Consider the following 22056-nt stretch of genomic DNA (forward strand, 5'->3'; position numbering starts at 1 on the left):
GAAAAAACCTACACTCGATCCCTCCGATGTCAACAACTACAGACCAGTATCCCTTCTTTCTTTTCTCTCCAAAACTCTTGAACGTGCCGTCCTTGGCCAGCTCTCCCGCTATCTCTCTCAGAATGACCTTCTTGATCCAAATCAGTCAGGTTTCAAGACTAGTCATTTAACTGAGACTGCTCTTCTCTGTATCACGGAGGCGCTCCGCACTGCTAAAGCTAACTCTCTCTCCTCTGCTCTCATCCTTCTAGACCTATCGGCTGCCTTCGATACTGTGAACCATCAGATCCTCCTCTCCACCCTCTCCGAGTTGGGCATCTCCGGCGCGGCTCACGCTTGGATTGCGTCCTACCTGACAGGTCGCTCCTACCAGGTGGCGTGGCGAGAATCTGTCTCCTCGCCACGCGCTCTCACCACTGGTGTCCCCCAGGGCTCTGTTCTAGGCCCTCTCCTATTCTCGCTATACACCAAGTCACTTGGCTCTGTCATAACCTCACATGGTCTCTCCTATCATTGCTATGCAGACGACACACAATTAATCTTCTCCTTTCCCCCTTCTGATGACCAGGTGGCGAATCGCATCTCTGCATGTCTGGCAGACATATCAGTGTGGATGACGGATCACCACCTCAAGCTGAACCTCGGCAAGACGGAGCTGCTCTTCCTCCCGGGGAAGGACTGCCCATTCCATGATCTCGCCATCACGGTTGACAACTCCATTGTGTCCTCCTCCCAGAGCGCTAAGAACCTTGGCGTGATCCTGGACAACACCCTGTCGTTCTCAACCAACATCAAGGCGGTGGCCCGTTCCTGTAGGTTCATGCTGTACAACATCCGCAGAGTACGACCCTGCCTCACACAGGAAGCGGCGCAAGTCCTAATCCAGGCACTTGTCATCTCCCGTCTGGATTACTGCAACTCGCTGTTGGCTGGGCTCCCTGCCTGTGCCATTAAACCCCTACAACTCATCCAGAACGCCGCAGCCCGTCTGGTGTTCAACCTTCCCAAGTTCTCTCACGTCACCCCGCTCCTCTGCTCTCTCCACTGGCTTCCAGTTGAAGCTCGCATCCGCTACAAGACCATGGTGCTTGCTACGGAGCTGTGAGGGGAACGGCACCGCAGTACCTCCAGGCTCTGATCAGGCCCTTCACCCAAACAAGGGCACTGCGTTCATCCACCTCTGGCCTGCTCGCCTCCCTACCACTGAGGAAGTACAGTTCCCGCTCAGCCCAGTCAAAACTGTTCGCTGCTCTGGCCCCCCAATGGTGGAACAAACTCCCTCACGACGCCAGGACAGCGGAGTCAATCACCACCTTCCGGAGACACCTGAAACCCCACCTCTTCAAGGAATACCTAGGATAGGATAAAGTAATCCTTCTCACCCCCCTTAAATGATTTAGATGCACTATTGTAAAGTGGCTGTTCCACTGGATGTCAGAAGGTGAATTCACCAATTTGTAAGTCGCTCTGGATAAGAGCGTCTGCTAAATGACTTAAATGTAATGTAATGTAAATGTAGAGAAAAATGTCCTCCTGTGTGCTACCTATATCCCCCCACTAGAATCCCCATACTTTAATGAAGACAGCTTCTCCATCCTGGAGAGGGAAATCAATCATTTCCAGGCCCAGGGACATGTACTAGTCGGTGGCGACCTAAATGCCAGAACCGGACAAGAACCTGACACCCTCAGCACACAGGGGGACAAACACCTGCCTGCAGGTGACAGCATTCCCTCCCATATATGCCCCCCTAGGCACAACTATGACAACATAACCAACAAAAAACGGGTCACAACTCCTGCAGCTCTGTCGCACGCTGGGTATGTACATAGTCAATGGTTGGCTTCGAGGGGACTCCTATGGTAGGTACACCTATAGCTCATCTCTTGGCAGTAGTACTGTAGACTACTTTATCACTGACCTCAACCCAGAGTCTCTCAGAGCGTTCACAGTCAGCCCACTGACACCCCTATCAGAACACAGCACAATCACAGTCTACTTGAACAGAGCAATACTCAATCATGAGGCATCAATGCCAAAGGAACTGAGTAACATTAAGAAATGCTATAGATGGAGGAATGCAGTTTGGAAACCTACCAAGAAAACAATTAGGCAGTAACGAATTCAATCCCTTTTAGACAATTTCCTGGGTAAAACGTTCCACTGTAGTAGTGAAGGTGTAAACTTGCCAGAAGAAAATCTTAACAGTATATTGACCTCTCAACTTCCCTATCAAATCTAAAAATCTCAAATAGAAAACCGAAGAGAATTGACAACAAAGACAAATGGTTTGATGAAGAATGCAAAAATCTAAGAAAGAAATTGAGAAACCTGTCCAACCAAAAACATAGAGACCCGGAAAACCTGAGTCTACGCCTTCACTATGGTGAATCACTAAAACAATACAGAAATACACTACGGAAAAAGAAGGAACAGCACGTCAGAAATCAGCTCAATGTAATTGAAGAATCCATAGACAAACCACTTCTGGGAAAATTGGAAAACACTAAACAAACAACAACACAAAGAATTATCTATCCAAAATGGAGATGTATGGGTAAACCACTTCTCCAATCTTTTTGACTCTATAACAAAGAAAAAAAGAGCAAAAACATATACATGATCAAATACAAATCTTAGAATCAACTATTAAAGACTACCAGAACCCACTGAATTCTCCAATTACCTTGAATGAGCTACAGGACAAAATAAAAAACCCTCCAACCCAAAAAGGCCTGTGGTGTTGATGGTATCCTTAATGAAATGATCAAATATACAGACAACAAATTCCAATTGGCTATACTAAAACTCTTTAACATCATCCTTAGCTCCGGCATCTTCCCCAAAATTTGGAACCAAGGACTGATCACCCCAATCCACAAAAGTGGAGACAAATAACTAACGTGGGATATGCGTCAGTAACCTTGGGAAAATCCTCTACATTTTCATTAATAGCAGACTCGTACATTTCCCCAATGAAAACAATGTACTGAGCAAATGTCAAATTGGCTTTTTACCAAATTACCGTACAACAGACCATGTATTCACCCTGCACACCCTAATTGACAACCAAACAAACCAAAACAAAGGGAAAGTCTTCTCATGCTTTGTTGATTTCAAAAACGCCTTTGGCTCAATTTGGCATGAGTCTGCTATACAAATTGATGGAAAGTGGTGTTGGGGGTAAAACATACGACATTATAAAATCCATGTACACAAACAACAAGTGTGCGGTTAAAATTGGCACAAAAAAACACAACTTTCTTCCCACAGGGCCGTGGGGTGAGACAGGGATGCAGATTAAGCCCTACCCTCTTCAACAAATATATCAACGAATTGGCGAAAGCACTAGAAAGTCTGCAGTACCCGGCCTCACCCTACTAGAATCTGAAGTCAAATGTCTACTGTTTGCTGATGATCTGGTGCTTCTGTCACCAACCAAGGAAGGGCTACAGCAGCACCTAGATATTATGCACAGATTCTGCCAGACCTGGGCCCTGACAGTAAATCTCAGTAAGACCAAAATAATGGTGTTCCAAAAAAGGTCCAATCGCCAGGACCACAAATACAAATTCCGACCAGACACCGTTGCCCTAGAGCACACATAAAACTATACATACCTTGGCCTAAACATCAGCGCCACAGGTAACTTCCACAAAGCTGTGAATGATCTGAGAGACAAGGCAAGATGCCATCTATGCCATCAAAAGGAACATAAAATTCAACATACCAATTAGGATCTGGCTAAAAATACTTGAATCAGTTATAGAACCCATTGCCCTTTATGGTTGTGAGGTCTGGGGTCCGCTCACCAACCAAGACTTCACAAAAAGGGACAAACACCAAATTGAGATCTGCACGCAGAATTCTGGAAAAATATACTCTGTGTATAACGTAAAACACCAAATAATGCATGCAGAGAAGAATTAGGCCGATACCCACTAATTATCCAAATCCAGAAAAGAGCCATTAAATTCTACAACCACCTAAAAGGAAGCGATTCCCAAACATTCCATAACAAAGCCATCACCTACAGAGAGAGTAACCTGGAGAAGAGTCCCCTAAGCAAGCTGGTCCTGGGGCTCTGTTCACAAACGCACCCCACAGAGCCCCAAGACAGCAACATAATTAGACCCAACCAAATCATGAGAAAACAAAAAGATAATTACTTGACACATTGGAAAGAATTAACAAAAAAACAGAGCAAACTAGAATGCTATTTGGCCCTAAACAGAGACGACACAGTGGCAGAATACCTGACCACTGTGACTGACCCAAACTTAAGGAAAGCTTTGACTATGTACAGACTAAGTGAGCATAGCCTTGCTATTGAGAAAGGCCGCCGTAGGCAGACATGGCTCTCAAGAGAAGACAGGCTATGTGCTCACTGCCCACAAAATGAGGTGGAAACTGAGCTGCACTTCCTAACCTCCTGTCCAATGTATTTTTTTTATTTTACCTTTATTTAAACCAGGCAAGTCAGTTAAGAACAAATTCTTATTTTCAATGACGGCCTGGGAACAGTGGGTTAACTGCCTGTTCAGGGGCAGAACGACAGATTTGTACCTTGTCAGTTCAGGGTTTGAACTCGCAACCTTCCGGTTACTAGTCCAACGCTCAAACCACTAGGCTACCCTGCCGCCCCAAATGACCATATTAGAGACACATATTTCCCCCAGATTACACAGATCCACAAAGAATTCGAAAACAAACCCAATTTTGATAAACTCCCATATCTACTGGGTGAAATACCACAGTGTGCCATCACACCAGCAAGATTTGTGACCTGTTGCGACAAGAAAAGGGCAACCAGTGAAAAACAAACACCATTGTAAATACAACCCATATTTATGCTTATTTATTTTCCCTTGTGTACCCTTAACCATTTGTTCATCGTTGCAACACTATATATACACGTAATGACATTTGTAATGTCATTATTCTTTTGAAACTTCTGTATGTGTAATGTTTACTGTACATTTTTATTGATTATTTCACTTTTGTATATTATCTACCTCACTTGTTTTGGCAATGTTAACATACGTTTCCCATGTCAATAAAGCCCCATAAATTGAATTGAAATGAGGTCAAACAGATTTCAGTTTCCCTGCATTAAAACCACCGGCGTCGCCTCAATTAACATTTTCATGTTTGCTTATGGCCTTATACAGTTCATTGAGTGTGGTCTTAGTGCCAACATCGGTTTGTGGTGGTAAATAGACAGCTAAGAAAATATAGATCAATTCTTGGTAAATAGTGTGGTCTACAGCTTATCATGATGTATCCTAGCAGAAACGTCAGACTTCTTTAATATTCGTGATCACGCACAAGCTGTTATCAAAGAGACACACACACCACTTCGAGCTGCCTTTCTGTCCTGCCGATGAATAGAATATCTAACTCGATTTATATTAATCATGTCATTGTTCAGTCAAGAAACAGGATATTCCAGTTTATTCTCCAGTGATTGATAGGATAGTCTCGAAGGGAGCTCATCCAGTTTATTCTCCAGTGATTGTACATTCACCAATAGAACAGTGAGTAGACAGGGTTGAAATACTCGTCGCAGTAGTGCCCCCCTGTTTTTAACATTGCATTTAGAATTGTTGTGCAATGACTGGGCATATAGAAGCCTGTTTCAGTCCAGCAGCATCAGGAGCTGTAGCAGTGCTATCGTGCAGTCTGACAGATTTACCGAACTAAGCTGTATGCTGTAATTAACCTATAGACAAGATTAATGGATTTCCATCGACTAGTATTTGCATCAATGAATAGGCAAAAATAATAATAATCTCCAAGACAATTGATTGGCTTTTCATTGGAAATGTTTTGAAGGGCCAAAAACTAAAATGCAAATGAATTACTTAAAAATCATACAATGTGATTTTCTGAATTTTTATTTTAGATTCCGTCTCTCACAGTTGAAGTGTACATATGATAAAAATTACAGACCTCTACATGCTTTGTAAGTAGGAAAACCTGCAAAATCGTCAGTGCATCAAATACTTGTTCTCCCCACTGTACCTGTCACATAACAGTCATATGCGGGACGTTGTGGTCGTATGGAGTTCTGAATCTCAGATAGCACTGCATTAGCCATCTGAATCTGCTGGGCAGTCTCTGGCTGCATCAAAAATAGCACCATATTATTCCCATTATATAGGGCACTACGGGACCCTGGTCCTCTATATATAGGGCCCTACGGGACCCTGGTCCTCTATATATAGGGCCCTACGGGACCCTGGTCCACTATATATAGGGCACTACGGGACCCTGGTCCTCTATATATAGGGCACTACGGGACCCTGGTCCACTATATATAGGGCACTACGGGACCCTGGTCCACTATATATAGGGCACTACGGGACCCTGGTCCACTATATATAGGGCACTGCGGGACCCTGGTCCACTATATATAGGGCACTGCGGGACCCTGGTCCACTATATATAGGGCACTACGGGACCCTGGTCCACTATATATAGGGCACTGCGGGACCCTGGTCCACTATATATAGGGCACTGCGGGACCCTGGTCCACTATATATAGGGCACTACGGGACTCTGCGTCAGCTAAGCGTCAGTACAGAGACAAAGTAGAATCTCAATTCAACGGCTCAGACACAAGAGGCATGTGGCAGGGTCTACAGTCAATCACGGACTACAGGAAGAAAACCAGCCCAGTCACGGACCAGGATGTCTTGCTCCCAGGCAGACTAAATAACTTTTTTTCCCGCTTTGAGGACAATACAGTGCCACTGACACGGCCTGCAACGAAAACATGCGGACTCTCCTTCACTGCAGCCGAGGTGAGTAAAACATTTAGACGTGTTAACCCTCGCAAGGCTGCAGGCCCAGACGGCATCCCCAGCCGCGCCCTCAGAGCATGCGCAGACCAGCTGGCTGGTGTGTTTACGGACATATTCAATCAATCCCTATCTCAGTCTGCTGTTCCCACATGCTTCAAGAGGGCCACCATTGTTCCTGTTCCCAAGAAAGCTAAGGTAACTGAGCTAAACGACTACCGCCCCGTAGCACTCACTTCCGTCATCATGAAGTGCTTTGAGAGACTAGTCAAGGACCATATCACCTCCACCCTACCTGACACCCTAGACCCACTCCAATTTGCTTACCGCCCAAATAGGTCCACAGACGATGCAATCTCAACCACACTGCACACTGCCCTAACCCATCTGGACAAGAGGAATACCTATGTGAGAATGCTGTTCATCGACTACAGCTCGGCATTTAACACCATAGTACCCTCCAAGCTCGTCATCAAGCTCGAGACCCTGGGTCTCGACCCCGCCCTGTGCAACTGGGTACTGGACTTCCTGACGGGCCGCCCCCAGGTGGTGAGGGTAGGCAACAACATCTCCACCCCGCTGATCCTCAACACTGGGGCCCCACAAGGGTGCGTTCTGAGCCCTCTCCTGTACACCCTGTTCACCCACGACTGCGTGGCCACGCACGCCTCCAACTCAATCATCAAGTTTGCGGACGACATAACAGTGGTAGGCTTGATTACCAACAATGACGAGACGGCCTACAGGGAGGAGGTGAGGGCCCTCGGAGTGTGGTGTCAGGAAAATAACCTCACACTCAACGTTAACAAAACTAAGGAGATGATTGTGGACTTCAGGAAACAGCAGAGGGAACACCCCCCTATCCACATCGATGGAACAGTAGTGGAGAGGGTAGTAAGTTTTAAGTTCCTCGGCATACACATCACAGACAAACTGAATTGGTCCACCCACACAGACAGCATCGTGAAGAAGGGGCAGCAGCGCCTCTTCAACCTCAAGAGGCTGAAGAAATTTGGCTTGTCACCAAAAGCACTCAAACTTCTACAGATGCACAATCGTGAGCATCCTGGCGGGATGTATCACCACCTGGTACGACAACTGCTCCGCCCACAACCGTAAGGCTCTCCAGAGGGTAGTGAGGTCTGCACAACGCATCACCGGGGGCAAACTACCTGCCCTCCAGGACACCTACACCACCCGATGTTACAGGAAGGCCATAAAGATCATCAAGGACAACAACCACCCGAGCCACTGCCTGTTCACCACGCTATCATCCAGAAGGCGAGGTCAGTACAGGTGCATCAAAGCTGGGACCGAGAGACTGAAAAACAGCTTCCATCTCAAGGCCATCAGACTGTTAAACAGCCACCACTAACATTGAGTGGCTGCTGCCAACACACTGACTCAACTCCAGCCACTTTAATAATAGGAATTGATGGGAAATTATGTAAAATATATCACTAGCCACTTTAAACAATGCTACCTAATATAATGTTTACATACCCTACATTATTCATCTCATATGTATATGTATATACTGTACTCTATCATCTACTGCATCCTTATGTAATACATGTATCACTAGCGACTTTAACTATGCCACTTTGTTTACATACTCATCTCATATGTATATACTGTACTCGATACCATCTACTGTATCTTGCCTATGCTGCTCTGCACCATCACTCATTCATATATCTTTATGTACATATTCTTTATCTCCTTACACTTGTGTGTATAAGACAGTAGTTTTGGAATCGTTAGTTAGATTACTTGTTGGTTATTACTGCATTGTCGGAACTAGAAGCACAAGCATTTCGCTACACTCGCATTAACATCTGCTAACCATGTGTATGTGACAAATAAAATTTGATTTGACTTATAGGGCACTACGGGACTGGTCCTCTATATATAGGGCACTACGGGACTCTGGTCCTCTATATATAGGGCACTACAGGATGTATCCTCAGAACAGTGTAAATGAGTACAGAATACAGATAGGAGAGAGCAGGGCTATATCACTTACACTGTTATGAGGATACGTCCCAATCAGCACCCTATTCCTTACATAGTGCACTGCTTTGACCAGAACCCTATTGAAGCCCTATGGGCTCTGGTCAAAAGTAGTAAACTATATTAAGGAATAGGTTTCTGTTTAGGATGCAGCCTGTCTGTGTGTCCCCTAGCAGTAAGACTTATTGCCCGAATGGTAGCCCTGCTGGTAGGGGGGACACAAACAGGCCGCATGCCAAACAACACCCTATTCTCTAACATAATGCAGGGGCCCCGGTTATAAGTTGTGTACTATGTAGGCAATAGGGGCCGCCGGTTACAAGTAGTGCACTATGTAGGCAATAGGGGCCGCCGGTTACAAGTAGTGCACTATGTAGGCAATAGGGGCCCCGGTTACAAGTAGTGCACTATGTAGGCAATAGGGGCCCCGGTTACAAGTAGTGCACTATGTAGGGAACAGTGTTCTATTTGTGAGGATTCCACACGAGGCCATCTGAGGACAGATCATGATAAAGGAAGATCTGTGCTCACCACATCATCTGCATGATTCAATCCTCCTGGGTGTCCAAGGTCCAGTGTGACCAACACAGAGCACATACCACTACTGGGAATGCTTTCTGATGCAATCACTGCGGTTGACAACACAGTGTACCCGCGCTGTACGGCCAGGTGTGTCCTACTAAGGTAAAGGACCAACCCTCTCGACAAACAACAGAACAAACTAAGCGTTGGGTTCCGTGTCCATCTCGACAGACAGTGATAGTCAAAAGTTGAATTCCATGGTTTTAATAGTGAATCATGTCATAACTAGAAGCAGTGTTAAACAAAACATATATTTTATATTTGAGATTCTTCAAAGTAGCCATCCTTTGCCATGAGGACATCTTTGCACACTCTTGGTATTCTCTCAACCAGCGTCATGAGGTAATCACCTGAAACACATGTCAATTAATTAACAAGTGTGCCTTTTTAAAAGTTAATTTGTGGAATTTCTTTCCTTCTTAATTTGGTTGAGCCAATCAGTTGTTTTGTGAGAAAGTAGGGGTGGTAAACAGAAGATAGCCCTATTTGGTAAAAGACCAAGACCATATTATGGCAAGAACAGCTCAAATAAGCAAAGAGAAATGACAGTCCATCAATACTTCAAGATATGAAGGTCAGTCAATACGGAAAATGTCAAGAACTTTGAAAGGCAGCAGCTCTCACAGTAATTTAACCCAACAGAGCCAGTAAGGCTCCCTGGACAGATAGCAGCTCACAGTAATTTAACCCAACAGAGCCAGTAAGGCTCCCAGGACAGACAGCAGCTCTCACAGTAATTTAACCCAACAGAGCCAGTTAGCTGAGCCGCAGGATTCAAAATAAAAGTATATAAAAACACTGTCAGCTTTTAAACCGAGGTCTTTAGTTCAGGTTTCAGCGTTCGACCGGTTTCAGTTTCAGCGTTCGACAACAAGCATACGTTGCACTCCGATGTCGTATGAGTGAGTATCATGCTTGATACTGGACCGCAGAGTGAAGGAAAAGCTGCCAACAAGTGCTCAGCATATGTGGGAACTCCTTCAAGAAAGCATTCCAGGTGAAGCTGGTTGAGAGAATGCCAAGAGTATGCAAAGATGTCGTCAAGGCAAAGGGTGGCTACTTGATTTGCTTAACACTTTTTTGGTTACTACATGATTCCATGTGTTATTTCATAGTTTTGATGTCGTCGCTATTATTCTACAATGTAGAAAATAGTACAAATAAAGTAAAACCCTTGAATGAGTAGGTGTGTCCAAACTGTTGACTGGTACTGTACATCAGAACAAACCGACCTTCGGGTTTCCTATTGGCGTTAACAGATAGAGTACACGTCCCAAAGGACACCCTATTCCCTCTGTAATGCACTACTTTTGACCAGAGCCCTATGGCACCCTATTCCCTATGTAGTGCACTACTTTTGACCAGAGCCCTATGGCACCCTATTCCCTATGTAGTGCACTACTTTTGACCAGAGCCCAAGGCCACCCTATTCCCTATGTAGTGCACTACTTTTGACCAGAGCCCTATGGCACCCTATTCCCTCTGTAATGCACTACTTTTGACCAGAGCCCAAGGCCACCCTATTCCCCATGTAGTGCACTACTTTTGACCAGAGCCCTATGGAATCCTATTCCCTATGTAGTGTACTACTTTTGACCAGAGCCCTATGGCACCCTATTCCCTATGTAGTGCACTACTTTTGACCAGAGCCCTATGGAGGAATAGAGTGCCCTTTGGGACGCAGACAGAGAGTGATCATTGCCATGCAGATAGTGAGCCTGGCTGGTGACTGACCATGTCATCAGTCTGGAAACAGCCATACATGACTCTTCATTCAGGGGAGACAAGCCCAGGAGGCAGACGCTGACACTGGGCTGTACCATTAGGCCATTCTGGAGGGTGGAGACTGATACTGGGCTGTACCATTAGGCCATTCTGGAGGGTGGAGACTGATACTGGGCTGTACCATTAGGTCATTCTGGAGGGTGAAGCCCAGGAGACAGACGCTGACACTGGGCTGTACCATTAGGCCATTCTGGAGGGTGAAGCCCAGGAGACAGACACTGACACTGGGCTGTACCATTAGGCCATTCTGGAGGGTAGAGACCAGGGAGGCAAACTTCTCAGGGCCCAAAAAGGTGAAGTCTTAAATCCCTGCTAGGGGGAAATGCAGGTTTTAACTAATTAAACAACAGAATATGATCTACATGATCAGTCTCTGTGTGTAAAATAAAGTAGAAATAGAATGAAACAGGTATTCTATTATAGTGGCCACTATAGACATCGATCAAGTGCACAAGGCTACATGTGTTCAAAAATAACATTCACTGAGTAAACTTGTATAATCCCCCTTCACTCACACACACAAGTGGTACTGTGAAGTTCAACACAACAAAAGCAAGGCGACTCTTCACACTTCCTGCCTGTGGACATCTGTTCTTCAATGTGCCAGCAGAGCATGAGACCCTTTGTTGGCAAAATCGATCTCTTTCAGGCAGAGGGGACACCTGGCACACACCCCTTCTTATCCACTGTATTGAAAGAGGGAAAGAGTGTGGTGTTTCTTTCACCTCTATAGTGGCATCCATCTAAAGCCGGGCCCAGCTCCAGCTACACTTTAACCCTGAATCCACTTGTTTAACAAGCAACAACTCATTTTCACCTAATTCCCTCATTCTGAAAATGAACCACATACTGTAGAGGGAAAACACAAGTTAACAGATAGTGTGAAACTAGTTAACTAGCTAACGAACTGATTACCAGGGTCACATACTGTAGAGGGAAAACACAAGTTAACAGATAGTTCGTTAGCTAGTTAGCTAGTTTCACACAGATTACCAGGGTCCAGTAAACAGCTAACGCGTTATAACTTGAGGAACGGTGTTGAGCTGAAAAGCCAGAATCCACCCCTCCCCTTCACGTGAATACACACGCACTCAATTCTTCATTGCTGCGACTCGCTTGCTAGTTAAGATTTCTGATCACGTTAGGTTGCGTTTCGTTATATTTTTTTATGACGGTTTGTTAGCGGGGGGGGGGGGGGGCACTAGTAATGTCTGCAGTTTTCGGTTTGGCTATTTGTCTCAAGTTTATTAGTCTATACATTCATCTCTTTGACAAAATTAATCATCTCTCTCGTGTCGACGAGTAGTTGTTCTGAAATGTTTACTTCTTGACGACATTTGACCTCCTCTATGTTTAATACAACACATACAGTTGAAGTCGGAAGTTTAGATACACTTAGGTCATTACAACTCGTTTTTCAACCACTCCACACATTTGTTGTTAAACTATAGCTTTGGCAAGTCAGTTAGGACATCTACTTTGTGCATGACACAAGTCATTTTTCCAACAATTGTTTACAGACAGATTATTTCACTTATAATTTATAATAATTTTGCACGCCCAATTTTTCAGTTTTTGATTTGTTAAAAAAGTTTGAAATATCCAATAAATGTCGTTCCACTTCATGATTGTGTCCCACTTGTTGTTGATTCTTCACAAAAAAATACAGTTTTATATCTTTATGTTTGAAGCCTGAAATGTGGCAAAAGGTCGCAAAGTTCAAGGGGGCCGAATACTTTCCCAAGGCACTGTATATTTCACTAGTCATCCCCAAAGCCAACACTTCCTTTGGCTGCCTTTCATTCAAGTTCTCTGCTGCCAATGACTGGAACGAATTGCAAAAATCACTGAAGCTGGAGACTCATATCTCCCTCTCTAACTTTAAGCATCAGCTGTCAGAGCAGCTTACCGATCACTGTACCTGTACACAGCCCATCTGTAAATAGCCCACCCAACTAACTCATCCCCATAGTTTTTTGTTGCATTATTTTGCCTCTATGGCCTATTTATTGCCTTACCTCTGTACTTGTAAAGTGGCTGTTCCACTGATGTCAGAAGGTGAATTCACCAATTTGTAAGTCGCTCTGGATAAGAGCGTCTGCTAAATGACTTAAATGTAATGTAAATGTACTCTTCTACATTTGCACACACTGTACATAGATTATTCTATTGTGTTATTGACTGAATGTTTGTTTATCCCATGTGAAACTCTGTGTTGTTGTTTATGTTGCACTGCTATGCTTTATCTTGGCCAGGTTGCAGTTGTAAATGAGAACTTGTTCTCAACTGGCCTACCTGGTTAAATAAAGGTGTTCTCAACTATCCTACCTGGTTAAATAAAGGTGTTCTCAACTAGCCTACCTGGTTAAATAAAGTTGTTCTCAACTGGCCTACCTGGTTAAATAAAGGTGTTCTCAACTGGCCTACCTGGTTAAATAAAGGTGTTCTCAACTGGCCTACCTGGTTAAATAAAGGTGTTCTCAACTGGCCTACCTGGTTAAATAAAGGTGTTCTCAACTGGCCTACCTGGTTAAATAAAGGTGTTCTCGACTGGCCTACCTGGTTAAATAAAGGTGTTCTCGACTGGCCTACCTGGTTAAATAAAAGGTGTTCTCAACTGGCCTACCTGGTTAAATAAAGGTGTTCTCGACTGGCCTACCTGGTTAAATAAAGGTGTTCTCGACTGGCCTACCTGGTTAAATAAAGGTGAAATGAAAAACATAAAATAATTAGGCTATTAAAACAAGCTTAGCTTCCCCTATTAAAAACAAGCTTAGCTTCCCCTATTAAAAACAAGCTTAGCTTCCCCTATTAAAAACAAGCTTAGCTTCCCCTATTAAAAACAAGCTTAGCTTCCCCTATTAAAAACAAGCTTAGCTTCCCCTATTAAAAACAGGCTTAGCTTCCCCTATTAAAACAGGCTTAGCTTCCCCTATTAAAACAAGCTTAGCTTCCCCTATTAAAACAAGCTTAGCTTCCCCTATTAAAACAAGCTTAGCTTCCCCTATTAAAACAGGCTTAGCTTCCCCTATTAAAACAAGCTTAGCTTCCCCTATTAAAACAAGCTTAGCTTCCCCTATTAAAACAAGCTTAGCTTCCCCTATTAAAACAGGCTTAGCTTCCCCTATTAAAACAGGCTTAGCTTCCCCTATTAAAACAGGCTTAGCTTCCCCTATTAAAACAGGCTTAGCTTCCCCTATTAAAACAGGCTTAGCTTCCCCTATTAAAACAAGCTTAGCTTCCCTATTAAAACAGGCTTAGCTTCCCCTATTAAAACAGGCTTAGCTTCCCTATTAAAACAGGCTTAGCTTCCCCTATTAAAACAGGCTTAGCTTCCCCTATTAAAACAGGCTTAGCTTCCCCTATTAAAACAGGCTTAGCTTCCCCTATTAAAACAAGCTTAGCTTCCCCTATTAAAACAAGCTTAGCTTCCCCTATTAAAACAAGCTTAGCTTCCCTATTAAAACAGGCTTAGCTTCCCTATTAAAACAAGCTTAGCTTCCCCTATTAAAACAAGCTTAGCTTCCCCTATTAAAACAAGCTTAGCTTCCCCTATTAAAACAAGCTTAGCTTCCCCTATTAAAACAAGCTTAGCTTCCCCTATTAAAACAAGCTTAGCTTCCCCTATTAAAACAGGCTTAGCTTCCCCTATTAAAACAAGCTTAGCTTCCCCGAGCCTCATGGACGCGTCACCTGTCCTCCATAGTAGAAATGCTTACATATTCTATTAGTCAGTTTGTTGAGAAACTACTAGCACAAACAGACTCTGGGACAGTTGTGGTAGGATAGATCCCACATGTATACAACCAGTAGGCCTAGGCTACATAAAAACATGTGTAAAGCAATGAGTCTGATGCAACAGATCAGAACATTCATATGTTCATGTTCATTCATATGTTCATGTTCATGGTCATTTATGAACATTTGAACATCTTGGCCATGTTCTGTTATAATCTCTACCCGGCACAGCCAGAAGAGGACTGGCCACCCCACATAGCCTGGTTCCTCTCTAGGTTTCTTCCTAGGTTTTGGCTTTTCTAGGGAGTTTTTCCTAGCCACCGTGCTTCTACACCTGCATTGCTTGCTGTTTGGGGTTTTAGGCTGGGTTTCTGTACAGCACTTTGAGATATCAGCTGATGTACGAAGGGCTATATAAATAAATTTGATTTGATTTGATTTGATTTGATCAACTTATTTCATAACATTATCCGGGCGCCCAGGTGCACAAAGCACTAGGATACACTGGTTTAAATGGATGGGGTCAGATTCTGGCTACTGGTTTAAATGGATGGGGTCAGATTCTGGCTACTGGTTTAAATGGATGGGGTCAGATTCTGGCTACTGGTTTAAATGGATGGGGTCAGATTCTGGCTACTGGTTTAAATGGATGGGGTCAGATTCTGGCTTAAATGGATGGGGTCAGATTCTGGCTACTGGTTTAAATGGATGGGGTCAGATTCTGGCTTCTGGTTTAAATGGATAGGGTCAGATTCTGGCTTCTGGCTTAAATGGATGGGGTCAGATTCTGGCTTCTGGTTTAAATGGATAGGGTCAGATTCTGGCTTCTGGTTTAAATGGATAGGGTCAGATTCTGGTTTAAATGGATGGGGTCAGATTCTGGCTTCTGGTTTAAATGGATAGGGTAAGATTCTGGCTTAAATGGATGGGGTCAGATTCTGGCTTCTGGTTTAAATGGATAGGGTCAGATTCTGGCTACTGGTTTAAATGGATGGGGTCAGATTCTGGCTACTGGTTTAAATGGATAGGGTCAGATTCTGGCTACTGGTTTAAATGGATGGGGTCAGATTAGGGCTACTGGTTTAAATGGATGGCGTCAGATTCTGGCTACTGGTTTAAATGGATGGGGTCAGATTCTGGCTACTGGTTTAAATGGATGGGGTCAGATTCTGGCTACTGGTTTAAATGGATGGGGTCAGATTCTGGCTACTGGTTTAAATGGATGGGGTCAGATTCTAGCTACTGGTTTAAATGGATGGGGTCAGATTCTAGCTACTGGTTTAAATGGATGGGGTCAGATTCTGGCTACTGGTTTAAATGGATGGGGTCAGATTCTGGCTACTGGTTTAAATGGATGGGGTCAGATTCTGGTTTAAATGGATGGGGTCAGATTCTGGCTACTGGTTTAAATGGATGGGGTCAGATTCTAGCTACTGGTTTAAATGGATGGGGTCAGATTCTAGCTACTGGTTTAAATGGATGGGGTCAGATTCTGGCTACTGGTTTAAATGGATGGGGTCAGATTCTAGCTACTGGTTTAAATGGATGGGGTCAGATTCTAGCTACTGGTTTAAATGGATGGGGTCAGATTCTGGCTACTGGTTTAAATGGATGGGGTCAGATTCTGGCTACTGGTTTAAATGGATGGGGTCAGATTCTGGTTTAAATGGATGGGGTCAGATTCTGGCTACTGGTTTAAATGGATGGGGTCAGATTCTAGCTACTGGTTTAAATGGATGGGGTCAGATTCTAGCTACTGGTTTAAATGGATGGGGTCAGATTCTGGCTACTGGTTTAAATGGATGGGGTCAGATTCTGGCTACTGGTTTAAATGGATAGGGTCAGATTCTGGCTACTGGTTTAAATGGATGGGGTCAGATTCTGGCTACTGGTTTAAATGGATGGGGTCAGATTCTGGCTACTGGTTTAAATGGATGGGGTCAGATTCTGGCTACTGGTTTAAATGGATGGGGTCAGATTCTGGCTACTGGTTTAAATGGATAGGGTCAGATTCTGGCTACTGGTTTAAATGGATAGGGTCAGATTCTGGCTACTGGTTTAAATGAATAGGGTCAGATTCTGGCTACTTTGAAGCAAGGTAAAACATGCCACATAATATGCAGTAAAACATTCAGGTTTCAAACCATTAAAGTACCTATAAGTTTACAAAATGCATACTGCCTCCAGCTGGTGAAACCTGCCTTCTGTTGCCTATGCACTTGAATGGTGAATGGGAAGCGGGCTTCAATTACCATTTGAGAAATAAAATAAGCAATTATTTTTTTTAATCGTGGCCATAAAACAATTAACACGAGATGCATTTAGAATTGAGAAATGCTTGGTCTTCTGTCTGACAGATGTCCCACTCCCCACACTGTATCTGTATGCCGTACACGTGTGGTAAAATAGATAAATATACACACGCGCCAATTTAATTCCACTAAATTATGCAAATGACCAATAAGCATGACCAGCCAAATGTGTTTGCATCCACTGGTATGTTATTAATTAATAGGCTAAAATGATTTAATTCATAATGGGATTTTTTTTTTTTGCTCTCAATGGTGCCAATTTATCATCAGATTTTCAACAACAACAAAAAATTCAGCCAAAAGCCAACTATTAAGTACTGATGAACTCCTGGGCTTATGGTGTCGGGGGGTACACAGAATGGAACCCTGGTCTTACGGTATGTAGAATGGAACCCTGGTTTAATGGTATGTAGAACGGAACCCCTGGTCTTACGGTATCTGGGGGGTATGCAGAATGGAACCCCTGGTCTTACGGTATGCAGAATGGAACCCCTGGTCTTACGGTATGCAGAATGGAACCCCTGGTCTTACGGTATGCAGAATGGAACCCCTGGTCTTACGGTATGCAGAATGGAACCCCTGGTCTTACGGTATGCAGAATGGAACCCCTGGTCTTACGGTATGCAGAATGGAACCCCTGGTCTTACGGTATGCAGAATGGAACCCCTGGTCTTACGGTATGCAGAATGGAACCCCTGGTCTTACGGTATGCAGAATGGAACCCCTGGTCTTACGGTATGCAGAATGGAACCCCTGGTCTTACGGTATGCAGAATGGAACCCCTGGTCTTACGGTATGCAGAATGGAACCCCTGGTCTTACGGTATGCAGAATGGAACCCCTGGTCTTACGGTATGCAGAATGGAACCCCTGGTCTTACGGTATGCAGAATGGAACCCCTGGTCTTACGGTATCGGGGGTATGCAGAATGGAACCCCTGGTCTTACGGTATGCAGAATGGAACCCCTGGTCTTACGGTATCGGGGGGGTATGCAGAATGGAACCCCTGGTCTTACGGTATCTGGGGGGTATGCAGAATGGAACCCCTGGTCTTACGGTATCTGGGAGGTATGCAGAATGGAACCCCTGGTCTTACGGTATCTGGGAGGTATGCAGAATGGAACCCCTGGTCTTACGGTATCGGGGGGTATGCAGAATGGAACCCTGGTCTTACGGTATGCAGAATGGAACCCCTGGTCTTACGGTATCGGGGGGGTATGCAGAATGGAACCCCTGGTCTTACGGTATCTGGGGGGTATGCAGAATGGAACCCCTGGTCTTACGGTATCTGGGGGTATGCAGAATGGAACCCTGGTCTTACGGTATCTGGGGGTATGCAGAATGGAACCCCTGGTCTTACGGTATCAGGGGGTATGCAGAATGGAACCCTGGTCTTACGGTATCAGGGGGTATGCAGAATGGAACCCTGGTCTTACGGTATCCGGGGGTATGCAGAATGGAACCCTGGTCTTACGGTATCAGGGGGTATGCAGGATTGGTCAACTTCAGAACCTTTATTTCTTGAAGGTTTTGGCATTCAGGTCTCAAAAGTATGTTTCTGAGCACTTCTACAAACATGTATGGAAGGTTTCATTAGGCCATTCTGAACAGGGAGGGGGACCAAGGCTGAGCGCCGACACAGTGTAACACATTGGGCTGTACCATTAGACCAAGGCAAAGTCAAAACAACTGGGCAGTACAGACACATTGGGCTGGACCATTAGAGAGAGATGAACACAAGGCCTGTATTCATAACATCAGCACAACATTGTTGCTCAATAACCCTGCTGGAAGACCCATCATAACACATTGATCACATAGAACACTGTCTGGCTACTGTTACTAGGGCGGCTTCTACAGATCCCGTCATATCAAACATCTGTTCGGGGGACGTGGTTACTAGCTGGTGAAGGGGGGACGTGGTTACTAGCTGGTGAAGGGGGGACGTGGTTACTAGCTGGTGAAGGGGGGACGTGGTTACTAGCTGGTGAAGGGGGGACGTGGTTACTAGCTGGTGAAGGGGGACGTGGTTACTAGCTGGTGAAGGGGGGACGTGGTAACTAGCTGGTGAAGGGGGGGACGTGGTTACTAGCTGGTGAAGGGGGGGACGTGGTTACTAGCTGGTGAAAGGGGGGACGTGGTTACTAGCTGGTGAAGGGGGGGACGTGGTTACTAGCTGGTGAAGGGGGGGGGCGCGGTTACTAGCTGGTGAAGGGGGGAGGGACGTGGTTACTTGCTGGTGAAGGGGGGGAGCCTCCGTTACCATAGACAGTCAGCTAGCCTCCGTTCGTTACCATAGACAGTCAGCTAGCCTCCGTTCGTTACCATAGACAGTCAGCTAGCCTCCGTTCGTTACCATAGACAGTCAGCTAGGCTCCGTTCGTTACCATAGACAGTCAGCTAGGCTCCGTTACCATAGACAGTCAGCTAGGCTCCGTTACCATAGACAGTCAGCTAGGCTCCGTTACCATAGACAGTCAGCTAGGCTCCGTTACCATAGACAGTCAGCTAGGCTCCGTTACCATAGACAGTCAGCTAGCCTCCGTTACCATAGACAGTCAGCTAGCCTCCGTTACCATAGACAGTCAGCTAGCCTCCGTTACCATAGACAGTCAGCTAGCCTCCGTTACCATAGACAGTCAGCTAGGCTCCGTTACCATAGACAGTCAGCTAGGCTCCGTTACCATAGACAGTCAGCTAGGCTCCGTTACCATAGACAGTCAGCTAGGCTCCGTTACCATAGACAGTCAGCTAGGCTCCGTTACCATAGACAGTCAGCTAGCCTCCGTTACCATAGACAGTCAGCTAGGCTCCGTTACCATAGACAGTCAGCTAGGCTCCGTTACCATAGACAGTCAGCTAGGCTCCGTTACCATAGACAGTCAGCTAGGCTCCGTTACCATAGACAGTCAGCTAGGCTCCGTTACCATAGACAGTCAGCTAGCCTCCGTTACCATAGACAGTCAGCTAGCCTCCGTTACCATAGACAGTCAGCTAGCCTCCGTTACCATAGACAGTCAGCTAGCCTCCGTTACCATAGACAGTCAGCTAGCCTCCGTTACCATAGACAGTCAGCTAGCCTCCGTTACCATAGACAGTCAGCTAGCCTCCGTTACCATAGACAGTCATCTAGCCTCCGTTACCATAGACAGTCAGCTAGCCTCCGTTACCATAGACAGTCAGCTAGCCTCCGTTACCATAGACAAGGGCTGTGTGGTTAGCGTGTTGGGCCAGTAACCAGCAGGTAGCCTAGTGGTTAGCGTGTTGGGCCAGTAACCAGCAGGTAGCCTAGTGGTTAGCGTGTTGGGCCAGTAACCAGCAGGTAACCTAGTGGTTAGCGTGTTGGGCCAGTAACCAGCAGGTAGCCTAGTGGTTAGAGCGTTGGACTAGTAACCGAAAGGTTGCTAGATTGAATCCCTGAGCTGACAAGGTAAAAAAAAAATCTGTCCTTCTGCCCCTGAACAAGACAGTTAACCCACTGTTCCTAGGCTGTCATTGAAAATAAGAATTTGTTCTTAACTACCTAGTTAAATAAAATCATGTCCCATTCTACATCCTGATATTACTGTAACGCCCCTGGGTTTATCAGCGCGGAAATTGACTCGATAGCAAGCCGGACTTCGGGCTAGAAGGTTGAGGGTTCCAGACCTGCTCCCTGCCTGTTTCATTACATTACTATGACCACTAGATGGTGCTGTTCGTGCTATTAGGTGATTGTATTTGACACTATGGGTTTAAATGGCCACTGTTTCAAATGTTAACTTTTTATAATTTGTGTCACCAATCCAATGCAAGTCAATGGTACCTATATTACCATTTCCACACTTCAAGTCTAACTCATTCTAAAGGATCAACAAATGACTTGCATTGCATTTGAGACAGTGTCCATGTAAACACAACTCCTACAGTGGACGTCTTCGTACATTTGTGTGTAATGTCATGGAACTGAGAGTCATGATCAAGGGCTAGCTGTGAGAGAGAGACAGACAGAAAGAGAGAGATGGGGACGTCTCATCTGCAGAAGAAGTGGGGGGTGGAATAGAGAAGTGGGACCGATGTAGCTAGATTATTCAAACAATAAGGATAGGTAGTCAATATAAACAGTCGTAGGCAGCGATTCTCACCTGAACCTTCCTCCGCAGTGTTGGCATTGGTCCCCGATCCAGCCGGGGCTGCACACACAGTTGCCCGTTACCGTGTTGCATTGCCCATTCATGCACGGTTTGTCGCATTCTTTCGCCTCGGTGACAGCGGGAAGTCCAAAGAGCAGCCCGAACACGTAGAAAAGGAGCAGTGTTTGGAGCATCGAGCCCCGGCCACCAACCTCCACCAGCCCGCTGGTCAGGCTCCGGCTGCGGCCAGCATCACAGCAGGCCCTCCGCCATATCGCCCCGTCCATTCTCCTAACGTCTACTGCCTGAAACAAGTCCGCGCCACCAGTCCACTCCTGGTCGTATCTGAATGCGACCGGCTTGGTTTTCAAGCTCTGTGGTAATTCGAGAGGGACACCGTTGTTGATAGAATTATTTCTATCTCCTTGTTGTGAATGATTTTAATCTCGTTCTCCGTTTACATCTTTCCGGTGGCTACGATACCACCACCGCATATTGACATCAGGAAATGGGGTTTATAACACACGGAAATGCGTAATGACTAACAGATGGCGCGGGGACTTGAATTTTATTATGGGAATACAATTCAAATTTAATTTGTTCCAGTAAGTTTATGGTCAGTTTTATCGAACACATTATTTAATGCCTTCTTACACTTTATAAATATGTTTTTAATAGAATTGCATTCAGGTTTATTTAGGGTGACCGCATT

General features: G+C 45.1%; 1 protein-coding gene across 3 annotated transcripts in view; it reads right to left on the minus strand.

Annotated features, from left to right (window-relative positions):
• atrn (attractin) overlaps positions 1-21839 on the minus strand; it is a 301160-nt gene extending 279321 nt beyond the window's left edge. For all 3 annotated transcript variants that reach the window (XM_064953084.1, XM_064953083.1, XM_064953082.1), the window contains exon 1: positions 21357-21839. In XM_064953084.1, the coding sequence (XP_064809156.1) occupies positions 21357-21631 (275 nt within the window). In that variant the 5' untranslated portion in view covers positions 21632-21839. The remainder of the gene's footprint in view (positions 1-21356) is intronic.
• Between the last annotated feature and the right edge of the window lie 217 nt (positions 21840-22056).

This window comes from Oncorhynchus masou, chromosome 32 (assembly GCF_036934945.1).
Source record: "Oncorhynchus masou masou isolate Uvic2021 chromosome 32, UVic_Omas_1.1, whole genome shotgun sequence".
In the NCBI taxonomy this organism is placed as follows: domain Eukaryota; kingdom Metazoa; phylum Chordata; class Actinopteri; order Salmoniformes; family Salmonidae; genus Oncorhynchus; species Oncorhynchus masou.